Source organism: Cajanus cajan, chromosome 9 (genome assembly GCF_000230855.2).
Source record: "Cajanus cajan strain Asha chromosome 9, NIPB_CcT2T_4, whole genome shotgun sequence".
NCBI lineage: Eukaryota > Viridiplantae > Streptophyta > Magnoliopsida > Fabales > Fabaceae > Cajanus > Cajanus cajan.
In genome coordinates this window covers 6,094,762-6,107,297 of record NC_138525.1, presented here as the reverse complement: position 1 = coordinate 6,107,297, position 12,536 = coordinate 6,094,762, and the positions used below count along the sequence as shown (strand labels likewise).

The 12,536-nt window shown below is 27.2% G+C and overlaps 2 protein-coding genes across 3 annotated transcripts; both read left to right on the top strand.

The window, feature by feature from the left end:
• The first annotated feature begins 743 nt into the window (after window positions 1–743).
• Window positions 744–7,337, top strand: LOC109793449 (cell number regulator 13). 2 transcript variants are annotated; one of them, XM_020352924.3, is made up of 7 exons: window positions 749–1,301; window positions 5,152–5,486; window positions 5,569–5,681; window positions 6,358–6,429; window positions 6,605–6,711; window positions 6,803–6,896; window positions 7,102–7,337. In XM_020352924.3, the coding sequence occupies exons 1-7, from the start codon at window positions 921–923 to the stop codon at window positions 7,152–7,154; spliced, it is 1,155 nt and encodes a 384-aa protein (XP_020208513.1). In that variant the 5' UTR covers window positions 749–920; the 3' UTR covers window positions 7,155–7,337. The 2 variants fall into 2 exon arrangements, 1 of the variants encoding a protein (XP_020208513.1); XR_003805763.2 differs by lacking the exon at window positions 7,102–7,337 and having other exon boundaries at window positions 744–1,301; window positions 6,358–6,440.
• Window positions 7,338–9,986: 2,649 nt separating this feature from the next.
• Window positions 9,987–12,332, top strand: LOC109795488 (small ribosomal subunit protein eS4z). Its single transcript, XM_020355012.3, has 5 exons — window positions 9,987–10,142; window positions 10,620–10,697; window positions 10,782–10,962; window positions 11,394–11,491; window positions 11,735–12,332. The coding sequence occupies exons 1-5, from the start codon at window positions 10,140–10,142 to the stop codon at window positions 12,167–12,169; spliced, it is 795 nt and encodes a 264-aa protein (XP_020210601.1). The 5' UTR covers window positions 9,987–10,139; the 3' UTR covers window positions 12,170–12,332.
• The last annotated feature ends 204 nt before the right edge of the window (window positions 12,333–12,536 follow it).

Sequence of the window (12,536 nt, the reverse complement as noted above, 5' to 3'; positions counted from 1 at the left end):
AAGGAAAAACACTCTCAGAAGAAAAAGAGATGTTGGGTTAAAGAAATAAGAAATAAAATAAAAAATATAAAAAAATAAAAATAATTATAAAAAAATTCTAAAAGTTGAATTTCTTAAAGTTTCTTACCATTAGAGTAAATTTCTGTTTGAGTTACATAATGCTAACATGACACATTAAGGACCACTTTTTTCATTTTTCAATGCATGAAACAACTTAAATGAGTTGTTTCCATTGAAGATGTCCTAAGAACCTATAAAGTCACGAACAATACCACTAAATCTATAATGTCTTGAGTTATCTTGATAGCCGTCATCAACATTAAGTTTGATCGTTATTATAAGAGAAGGGGACTAAGAGATGTTTTTCATCTAATGAGAAGTAATAATAGACTTCGAAGTGAAAATAATGAAATTATAAAAATCACATATGTTGTTAAGGGTGAACCAAAGAGGACAAACTTTATCATCAAAAATCTTTCCATAATTGTCAAGATGCACATGCAAAGAAGAAACCCCATGGACATTGAATAAAAGAGAAAATAATGTTGAATGTTTGATGAGAGGTAATATGATAAGCTTATTATTATTTTTTTATAATAAATACTTTTTATATAAATATTTTTTTAACTTGAGTTAACTTTTGTATATTTTTAATATGATAATATTTTATAGTTTTATTTACTTTGGGAATTTCTAAGATCATTATTATTCACCCAAAAATTAATCGATCTGATCAACGGCAACAACACCTCTCCGGTCTCCGTATATAACTGTCCCTCCAAAGGCAATAGTACGCACCATTTCTGTGCAACTGTCCAAACTCGAATGAAAGTGTCTCTTTCACTCGCTTCAAAAACTCCACAGGCCAAAGCAAAGCCTAATAAAATAAAAGTTGGATCTCACTGTAGAAAGGAGAGAAGATGGAGAACCTAGCGCAGGTGGCGGGGCTGAACGGCGCAAGCGTGGCGAACATGGTGATAGCGGCGGCGCACAACGCGAGGGCGCACCGGCGGAACTGCGAGCGCATGGCGGCGCAGGTGAGAATGATAGGGAACTTGCTGGAGACGCTGAAATCGACGGAGGTGGCGACGTTGCCGGCGACGAAGGAACCGTTGGACGGTCTTGAAGAGGCTCTACGGAAAGCCGTGGATTTGGTAGAGAGTTGCAAAGACAAGAGTTACCTATACATGCTTGCCATGGGTTGGAGCGTAGTGAATCAGTTCCGTCAAGTCCAGACTCAGATCGATCGCTACCTTCAACTCGTGCCCCTCGTTTCCATTGTTCATGAATTTCGTATGCAGGTTAGTGCATTTTTTTTTTAATTTAAATTTTCTCTTATCATAACGTCACATTATCCATCATATTTCTGAGTTTTTATTTTTGCATCTCCCTTCCTTTCACTTTCATTTCGTACATTCAAAGAGGTCTGCAAGTAGCGCTTTTTTCAAACTCTCACAAGTAATGTTCCGTGGATTACTAATAAATAAGATAAATTATACTTATAGTTTTATTATTTTTATAGATATATAATTTTGATCTTTTAAAATTGAGATATTTAATTTTTTATTTTAAAATATTAAAATTTAATTTTATTATTGATTTAATATTTATTAATTATTAATTTTTGATATTTTACTATTTAAATGACTTAATATTTATAGAAGTGACATATAAAGATAAAAATAAAAAATAATATATAAAAGATATACATTTGTATCTATTTTTATAAAAGATTGATATTTATTTTATTAAAAAAAATTTATTTATATATATATATATATTTTTAATTTTTATTTTTAAATATCATATTATTGAAGTATAAATGAATACTAAAACTTAATAATTAATAAATGTTAATTTAATATAAAGATCAAAATTTTATATTTTCTAAATTAGAGATATTAAATATTTATATTTTAAAATAAAAAATTAAAAAGTACAACTTAATCTAATAAATAAATAAAATTTATTGAATGTTTCATAATTATTTTAATCTATTATTATTAATTATGGTATTGATAATATGGGGCATTAAAGTAATATTTTTAAATTATAAAAATCAGAAAATTAAATTTGAGAGAAAAAACAAATAATAAATTTATTTTAAATAAGAGCTAGAAATATTTTTTAAGTCGATATATCGACATTTTCTAACTTTACGTATTTTTATACAAATCTACCATCACTCGATTGACGAGAAGAGACCAGTTTTTTCAACGTATCAGAAAAAAGTTAAAATAAGTTAACGTTAAATTAATTTTTATATAGTAAATATAAACTTTTATTTATGAGAAAATTTGTCTTTAATAATAAGATTTTTTAGCTATTTATATAATTTAACTTTTTATTTATTTATAATTATTTTAAAAATAAATTTTTAAACAAATTATCACTAAATAATTTTTTTATAATATAAATATTTATCATAAATTTAAAATATAATTTATATCATTAAAAATATCTATTCATATAAATTTTAAATATGATTTATTTATTTAAACATAATATTTATTTATATATATAATTTATTATAATATTTAATTATATATAATAAATATTTAGTATGTAAATTGCACCCGATAAAATACTAGTAGTCATAATATTTATTGTTTTTAAGCATAGAATATTTATTTTGGTGTTTTTTTAAATGTTCAATAAATTTGTGAATTAATAGTATTAAATTTTATTAGAATATATATATATATATATATATATATATATATATATATATATATATATATATATATATATATATATATATATATATATGGAATTAAATTATAGATGAAATTTAAAAATAAAATCAACTAAAACAATGCTAAAATTTCAGTCTCCTCAAGTTTGGTGGAAAGACTGTCGGTGCAAATAAAATACTATAATACTTATATCAATGTTTTCATTTTTTGATTAATGAATAAATATAAATTTATACCCACTCTTTCTTTCATTTCTTTTGTCCTTTTTTTTTTATCTCTTTTTTGTTATATCACTTACATGAATCATTATCGTCTTTATCTGTTTTTTTCTCCTTCCACTTTCCAGACTCGGGTATACATTTACTGTTAGGCATGGTTAGTTTTGGACAAAGTCACTAAAAACTCTCGAGGGTCAAACTTCACTGTTTACTTTTTGAAAAGGGAAGACGAAAACGAAGACTCTAGGGTCATAAAATTGCTGTCTCCTACCTTTGGGAATAACATGTATACAACACCGGTCTAACATAAAATCAAGGAAGTCCTTACTTTAAGTCTCTCTCAAAAAAGAAAAGTATTTATATTATTTTTATTATTAATTGATTTAGTATAATAATATTTAGAATGTATTTTTTCTTAATAAATAGAGTTTGAACATTGTTGAAAAATTTTATTTATTTTTTCTATAAGCACCTAATTTTTTTAAAATTATTTTAATTACTTTTATAAGAGTTTCATATTAAAATTTGTTTTAAGTCCAAAAATATATTGGGCCGATACTGTACGGATATCCTACCATTAAAGTTGTTCACTGAATGGTTTAGTTTAATTTTTTCTTCAAAAATGATTCGAATCAAAATGAAAATATGATAGATTTGGTTTAGTTTAAATACACTATAAAATCTAAATCAAACCAAATCAATCTTTTCTTATTTGATTGGTTTGGTTTAATTTTTGTGATTTAAAAAATTTATTATTATTAAAAATCAACTAAAAATATTTGATATTATATTATTTATTTAAAATTGTATATAAAAATAAAATAAAAAATATACACATATTAAAATATTTCGATCACATAATATATTTAATATGAATTCTTATCTTATTATTTTAATATAAATTTTTCTTAAATACAATTATAATTATCATATTAAATAACTTTTGTCATATTATTTATATATATATATATATATATATAATTTGTCATTTAAAAAAATTAATTTTGAACATTATAAATAAATCATAATTTTTACTCTAAAACTCACTTTAGTAACTTGCAATTTTATATTAAAAAAAATTAAATATTTTATTGTATATTTGGAGAAAAAATATTTTTTAGTAAATTACAATTTTATAAAAATACCCTTTATATTGGGTCAATTTTGTATACATATACTATGCATTTTGAAATTATTTTTTTTACAAATAAGTGTAATTTGACTTATTTTAAAGTGATTTCAAATTTCAATTCGAAAATTAAAACAAACCATTTTAGAAATTTAAAAACCAAATAAGTGTCGATTATTGGTTTTTTATTTATTTATCAATATATGATTTTATTTTATCAATATATGATTTTTACCAAAACGAACCCTTTATCAATACATCGAACCACTGTTTAAATATTTGGAAGTTGGAATATTTGATTATCAATTAAGTTATTTTTTAAATTATATAAATATTATTTTAATTCTTAAAATTGTTAATGTTAATAGTTTTTGTTTTTATTTTTTATAATTTTAAAAGTAAAATGATCATTATTAATTTAAAATTTAGAATACTTTTCGTTAATGTTTTTAAATTAAAAATAGCTTAAAAATTAATCTTTGTTATTAACTAGTAAGTCTCCGCTAGCTTACGAGAGACATGGATATAACAGGATATATGTAACTGATGCAAGTCTATTTGAATAATAGTTCCTGCTTCTTTAAAAGCAAGAGAATTATATGTCAAGTTAAAAAGCATTTACGATGGAACGACTCACTTTTGGCTCCTGCGATATTTTCAACAATCAAAATATTACATGCAGAACTCCATATATATTGTTCATATACCCTTTTAACATGTCATTTATCAATTTTTAAGCTAAGCAGTAATAGTAAGTACTGATTTAAAATACGTATAGTTTGAGTGATAGTTTTTCTAGGTCATACGGTTTGGGAAATTTCATATTTACTACAAGCCAATGCATGTAAAACGCATTATATATTATGTGCAAGGTTTTTAGTCACAACAGGTTTGGAAATAAGTGGAGAAGAAAAAGAAAGGAAAACGCACAAATTTCTCTAAGAAATCACTTTATTTGATTTCTTAGTTTTTTAAGATTTTCCTGACTTGCAAGTAAATTTTACCTATGCACTAATTTATTTACATGAACAAATTTTAGTTTAATCATGTTTAATTAATTGCTTCAATTTTCACCCATAGGTCATCTCATATATTTGGAATATTGCAGCATTTCAGCGAAGATGTTAAAAGGGAATACACTCTGGATAAAGAAGAAATGGAGACCCAAAATGTGATACTAAAGACTAATCGATCGATTAAGGATGCAGGCATATTGGAAAAGTCCTTATCTCGTAGGTACCCAGATTTGGGGTTTTACGAGGCTCTCAAAGAGGAGAAAGAAAAACTACATGTTGAACTGCATAGATCAAGAACCAATAATGACCCTGAACAATGCAGGGTAATTGAACATCTTATTGAAGTCACAAAAAATGTGGTCAATGTGTCACCTAACGAAAAGGTTACAAAAATTGTTTTCAATGAATCAACTGATTTGATTTCAAGGTAATTTTAAGATACAATTCAAATATTTTATCAGGTAAAGCATCTTGTTAATAAATGCTTATTTATATGTATCATGGTCTAGGCATATGACCAAACAAGCAATAGCCTCTGGGGACCTTGAGTTGGAATCTAGAGATAAAAGTCAATCAGAATGGAAGACTGATCTCTTTGGTTGCTGTAGTGAGCCTTGCTTATGTAAATACCTGAACCCCATCTTGAATAGATTCTATTTACATTTTTAAGAAAAGGTAAATGATAAACCTGTTGGGTCGTGGCTTGCAATTCAACAATAATGGCCTCTGTTTTTTACTTTCTTGTGTAGTAAAACTTTTTCCACCAAGACAGTTGGCAGATGATAGTTGCATTTAAAGCAACGGATACAAGACTCCAATAAACAATAGGTAGAAGAGCTTCAAAGTGAGTGAGAAAGAATTAGGGTTTGTGAGGAAATTCTAAAGAGTGTAGTGTGGACACTTGGGATTTGGGGTACTATTAGTTCTCTCTAAACTACAACAGTAATAGGAGAGAGTTTCATTTTATTAGGGAACATTAAATTATTAGACATCTTCTTTAAAAGAGTGTAAAAAGAGGATTTGTAATTATCGTTATCGTAGTAGATTATGTTTTTAGAGATTTTTCCGTGATTTTTTTTTCTACATTATTTAAAATGGTTTTACATGTTAAATTTTGGTGTTATTTCTTGGTTTATTTGTTAGTGTGAAACTGTGAATAATGACAAGTGGGTCATGCTACCATGTGCTCTTGACAAGCCAAAAAAATTACTAGTTTTTCTTCATTATTTTTGTGCAAGATGCCCTGATGTTTCTAATTTGGATTTCCTTGCAAAACCAAATTATCTTGTTCATTGTAGGCCTGAAGACATGCTTCTTCCCCTGTAGAACATTTTCTTGGATAGCTAATGTGGTTACTAGAGGAGAAACTTGTAAGTTAATTGTGAGTCATGTGGTTTTAGTGGATATGACACTTCATTCTTTACCCAAACATGAAGTTTTGAAATGAACTATAAGTTATAACTGAAACACAACAGTCCAAACTATGATTGATGCAATGCTATTGTGAATCCCGTTACTTATTGATGCCTCTTGAAATTGTTACAGCTCGAAAACGTGCAATGACTAATTTAGTGGCTTATTGCATCTTTTGTGGGTGTTGTTGTTATTCTTGTTGCATGAGAAGGAAATTGCGTAGTCAATTTAACATTGAGGTTGGTTTCCGTTCCACCCCATTATATATCAAACAACTGAGAACTGTAGATACAAAATTATATCCTATTTTTAACCCTTTTGTTTCTGTAGGGAGGTCTGTGTGATGACTTCTTAACGCATCTAATGTGTTGCTGTTGTGCAATGGTTCAAGAATGGCGTGAGCTTGAGCTAAGGGGTTTTGGAGGTAAAGATGTTACCTAAAAAAGCTCACAATATTAATTTAAACATATATTTTCTTATCCCAATTAAGTTTCACTACCTAACGCACATAAAATAAAAGGGATATCAAAAATCTCATTGCTTAAACCTTGTGGTTAATATGTGTGAACTCATTGGGTTAAATTTTTTCCCGACTACTCCTTGTTAAATGTAATCTACCACTTTCGCAGATTGCCAGGAAAGAAAGATGTTTCCCCCTCCGAGCCAGCACATGCAGCTGTGATTTTCCTCTCTCTTTCTCGTGTGTTTATATAGTCACTGAGTGCAAATTAAATCACACGTTTAAGCAGTCACTATTATTACAAGAAAATTGCATCAGTCAGATTTTGTTCTTAACATAGGTGTTTATGAAAATGACACATTACTGATACTAGTAGTATATATGCAGCATTGTGATTTGTGGATACATGGAAAGCAAGGAATTAGAAAGTCAAGGAATATGTGTTGCATACTGATATATAGTATAAATTATAAAATACCATTACGGTCTATTTAATATAAGATCAGGGTGGTTTTAAAACTGTATCTCCAACTATTTAATTTCTAAAGTATTCTTCTAAGGTTTTAAAATATTAGACAATTTATAAAAATACTCTATTTTGTTTTGGTTTTGCGGATTTTGTGAAATATTATAATTATTATATTAAAAATCAAGAAAACATCACAAACTAAAAACAATAAAAATATTAATACAGAAAAATATAATTTAATTAAATATAGTATTGCGACTGAGTAGCATAATACAACAATGAATATAAGCAGACAATAAACCATATCATTCTTCATTCTTTGCATATTACATTGTATGTATGTTTGATTTTAAATTTTGATCTGAGATATTGAGTAAAATACTTGAATTAAAATGGTTAAAAGTGCATTCTTTTCTTGACAAAGTAAGAACATGCGTTGCATTATTTATTATAATGGAGTTGAGTCACTCTATATTTTTATATTTTATTTAATAAAAATATTTTAAAATTATTAATATTTATTGAATCAATTAGTGTTATGATTAATTTTTAAAATCTTGAATTTAAGTTTTGTATTTATCAAAGATAATTAATTTTTAATATTATTTTTAATTATTTAAATTTTTTAGGATAAAACTATCTAAAACAAAATATGGAAACGAAAAAATGATTATATATATAATTATTATTTTTATATATAGATATAAATGACTAGTTAAAAATGATGAGTTAAATGTTGAGAATATCATCTATTTAAGACCTTCACATAATGAATTTTCTTAATTTATTCACTCATCCTGTCACTTTCCTCATCTAGGTAAATCAATTATTCACGTAAATTAAATATATAAGTCAATAGCAGAATAAAAATTTCATTTATTTAGTATATTTAACATAACATAATAATTTATTATCATCATAATATTATAAACTATTATAAATATTAAAATAATGATAATAAATATCAAACACGAATATGATCACAATGATACTGATAATAATAATACTTATTTAATTAACAATTTATTATTATTATTATTATTATTATTATTATTATTATTATTATTATAGTTATAATACATGTTTAAGGTAAATTATTATAAAATTGTGATAACAAAAATAACATAATTTATAAAATGAAATAAGTCAATAAATATTTTATAAAATAAAAATTCATTTAAGGTTTGATGATTAAATTGATTAATTTAATAAAAGATATAAAAGTACACTTAAATTTTATAGTAAATATATGTTAAATTATAAATTTAGTTTTTTTTATTATTTTAAAATTATTTCTAATAATTTGTTTGTTAAAAGTTATTTTAATCTTTTAATTAAAAATTTAGATTAGTCTTTATAAAATAGTGATTATTTTTATTTTGATATATATTTTTGAATAGATTTTTGATTGATTTAAAAACGTAAATTTTGCTTAATTCAATGTTGTTAAAAAAAAAAACTATAGGCTTTGAATATTTTCACTTTTTCACTTTGAATATTTTCATTTTACGGGTTCGAATTTAAAAACCTCACCCTAAAAATGAACTCACACAAGTTTTGACCAAAATATGCTCAAATGATTATTCAATTTGAGTGAGTCGATTATTGTCAAATTGGAAGTTTTTGCAGGTTGGTTTGATTGGTTAGACTAATATTTGTTTTAAATTTTTTGAAAAACGTACTAGATATTTGATCATTTTTTAACAATTATTCTGGCCCAAATATATTTTTTAAAGAAATTTAATTAAAATCTAATAAAATTACAATTATTTGATGAGTAATTAACTTTACAATATATTTTGTGATGAATAAAGTTAATTTAAAAAAGAGTAACTTTTTCAAACTTAATAGAAACATCTACTAGCTATTAAAAGTTTTACCAAAAGTTGCACCTTTTTATAAACTAATAAACTAAACTTATACAAAATAGGAATATACAGGCATTATAAAAATTTAAAAATAGAAATATGTCATAATTATGTAATTAGATAATTTTATATTTAAATTTTCAGTTCTAATGGCCAAAGAGTCAAATACTTACTCTATTTTTTTTTTTTAAATTATGATTCAAAGATTATATTAAATTAATTTTTTCATTATAAAATTTAAATCTTACATTTACTATTTAATTTACAAATTTTATTTTAATTATAATATCTTTTACTTTATATAATATTATTATAATTTTAATAAATATTTTTTTACTTAATGTGGGTAGATAAAGTTTTGAGAAGAATAAATTTTAAAATTGAATTCATTCACTCAAACTCGTAGCTGTATGAAATTTCGATTCATATTAACCGTAAACAGCTCATATGTTAATATGTTCGAAACAACTCAAACAAAATTCCTACATGTGAGTATCTCGATCACTTGAGAGAAAAAATAAGAAAAAAAAATAAGAAAAAAAATAAAAGTAAAAATAAAAAATACGTAAAACATATAAAAAAGAATGAAGGAAGAGTGAATGAAAAATATATTATTATTTAAAAAAAAAATAAAAGTACAATTAACATTTTTTAAAAATAAAATAGAAAAGGGAGTGTATCTATTAAAAATGGAAGGTGTACATATCATTTGCTAAAACAGAAATATGGGCCATAAGGCCCATGATCCAGAATAAGACCACAAATTAGGGTTTTGTGAACTACCTCCCTTCATAAGTGCGCGGCGACTCCATTAGTTTCTTCAGTTTGGTGTGGTAGGGTTTGGAGCACTAGCTTGTTCGGAACACCAAAATGGTACGTCTTTTCTTCCTGATTTTGATGCATTCTCAATCTCATCTCATGATAGTTTTCTTCATCGTCCTTTATTCATTATACTCGAATTAAATCTTCATTTTTCATGAAATGGTTGTGTTATATTTGAATTCAATGTTTGGTGCTTTGTAATCGTAGGGTAACTATGTGTTCGATTTATGCTTCAGATAACATGTTTCAAATCACGATATTATGGCTATTCGTTTTATAATGGGGTTATATTATGCCTTTGAAGGGTGTACATTAGGCTTTTTTAGATTTCACTCTGCACGATTTTCTGCATTTTTGTGACTCAACATGAGGTTTAGGGTTTTGAATATGATCTGTACTTTGTGTATCAGTAAATATTTTTTTGCTGCTTTCGGATCCATTGATACTACCCTCGGCTTTGAATCCCGTTTTTAATCTGTGTTTTAGTTTTAATTTTTAATTTTAATTTAATTCTTATGTGTTTTACAGGCTAGGGGATTGAAGAAACATTTGAAGAGGCTCAATGCTCCTAAGCATTGGATGCTTGACAAACTGGGTGGTGCATTTGTAAGTGATAGTCTCATTATTTTTTTGTCCAGTTTTGATAGCATTATTTTGAAGACAGATGCTAACCTTTCTCATTCTTTATAGGCTCCTAAGCCCTCATCAGGACCTCACAAGTCCAGGGAGTGCCTTCCTCTTATACTCATCCTGCGAAACCGGCTGAAGTACGCTCTGACTTACCGTGAAGTCATTGCTATTCTGATGCAGCGTCATGTTCTTGTTGATGGCAAAGTTAGGACAGACAAGACCTACCCTTCTGGTTTTATGGGTATGTTTGTGGCATGCCAATTTTTAGAATAACTGCTTGTTACATGTTATCTGACTAAAATATGTTACGGTATTTGTTTGGGGTTGGTGTTAATAATATGCCATAGTAGTTTATTCTTATTGATTTCTGAGCTTGATGAATTTTGAGTCTGACTCTTTCAGCAAACACTCTTGAAGTCTGTCTAGGTTGATATCATGTTCTAAGATATAGTTTGTTTCACTGGGTTACAATAACACTGTAAATGTTTGCCAGTGTTTCTAATTTGGTCCAGTGGCTTGTGAATTTATCTTAATAAATTGTGAGCTTTTAACCTGCCTCACTCTTTGTCCCTTTCAAAAAGGAAGTCTTTGTCACTCTCAATATTTGTTTCTATAATTCTATTGATTTGGCTGGAGGCATGATTTCATTTTAAAATTTACATCTCTTTCCAGATGTTGTATCAATCCCCAAGACAAATGAGAACTTTCGTCTGCTCTATGACACTAAGGGCCGATTCCGTCTCCATTCAGTCAGGGATGATGAGGCGAAGGTATTTTTATATGTTTATACTGAATATTTTTATTCATCCATTCCTCTAGTCATACTTATTATATTATTATTCTATTGTTTTATACAATTGCAGATTCTGAATTCTCTTTGTTAAGTTATTGTAAATGTCGAGTTCCAGATTTGTGTAGTTGCTTGTTTGAGTTAATAAGTTGCAGCCTAGTAAATATTTGATCTGTCCCTACTTATTGACCATTGTTTCACTTGTATTATTTGTATATGGCAGTTCAAGCTCTGCAAGGTTAGGTCAGTGCAGTTTGGCCAGAAGGGTATCCCATATCTGAATACCTATGATGGTCGTACCATCCGTTACCCAGACCCCGTCATCAGGGCCAATGATACCATTAAGCTAGATCTGGAGGAAAACAAGATTGTTGATTTTATCAAATTTGATGTTGGGAATGTAGTTATGGTGACAGGTGGAAGAAACAGGGGGCGTGTTGGAGTGATCAAGAGCAGGGAGAAACATAAGGGAAGCTTTGAGACAATCCACTTGCAGGATGCCACTGGCCATGAATTCACAACCCGTATGGGCAATGTGTTCACCATTGGCAAGGGAACTAAACCATGGGTATCACTGCCCAAGGGTAAGGGTATTAAGCTATCAATCATTGAGGAAGCTCGGAAAAGGATTGCTGCCCAGCAAGCCACTGCTGCATAAACCCCTTTCGGATGAATAGACTTGAGTGCTTTGGTAGTTTTATTTAATGTTTTTGGTTTCTAAGTTCTTTTGTCTGAGATATTTTATCCGTTGAATTTTGACTCATGCACTATACAACTTTATTGTGGCTGCTATATTCATGAAGTAATTTTTCCATTTCGTAGTTTTGACTTGGGCTGTGGTAGTCTAAAATAACTAGATCAAGTCCCACCCTAAAAAAATGCTGTGGTATTTGGAGTGGGATCCTGTAACTATTGAAATATGTTTTATGATTGTTTGCGTGTTTTTTATTAAATACTTAAATGCACAAGTCATTGTAGTAGTAAGGAGATGTGTTTTGCTGCGACTACTTATATATCATTGATTT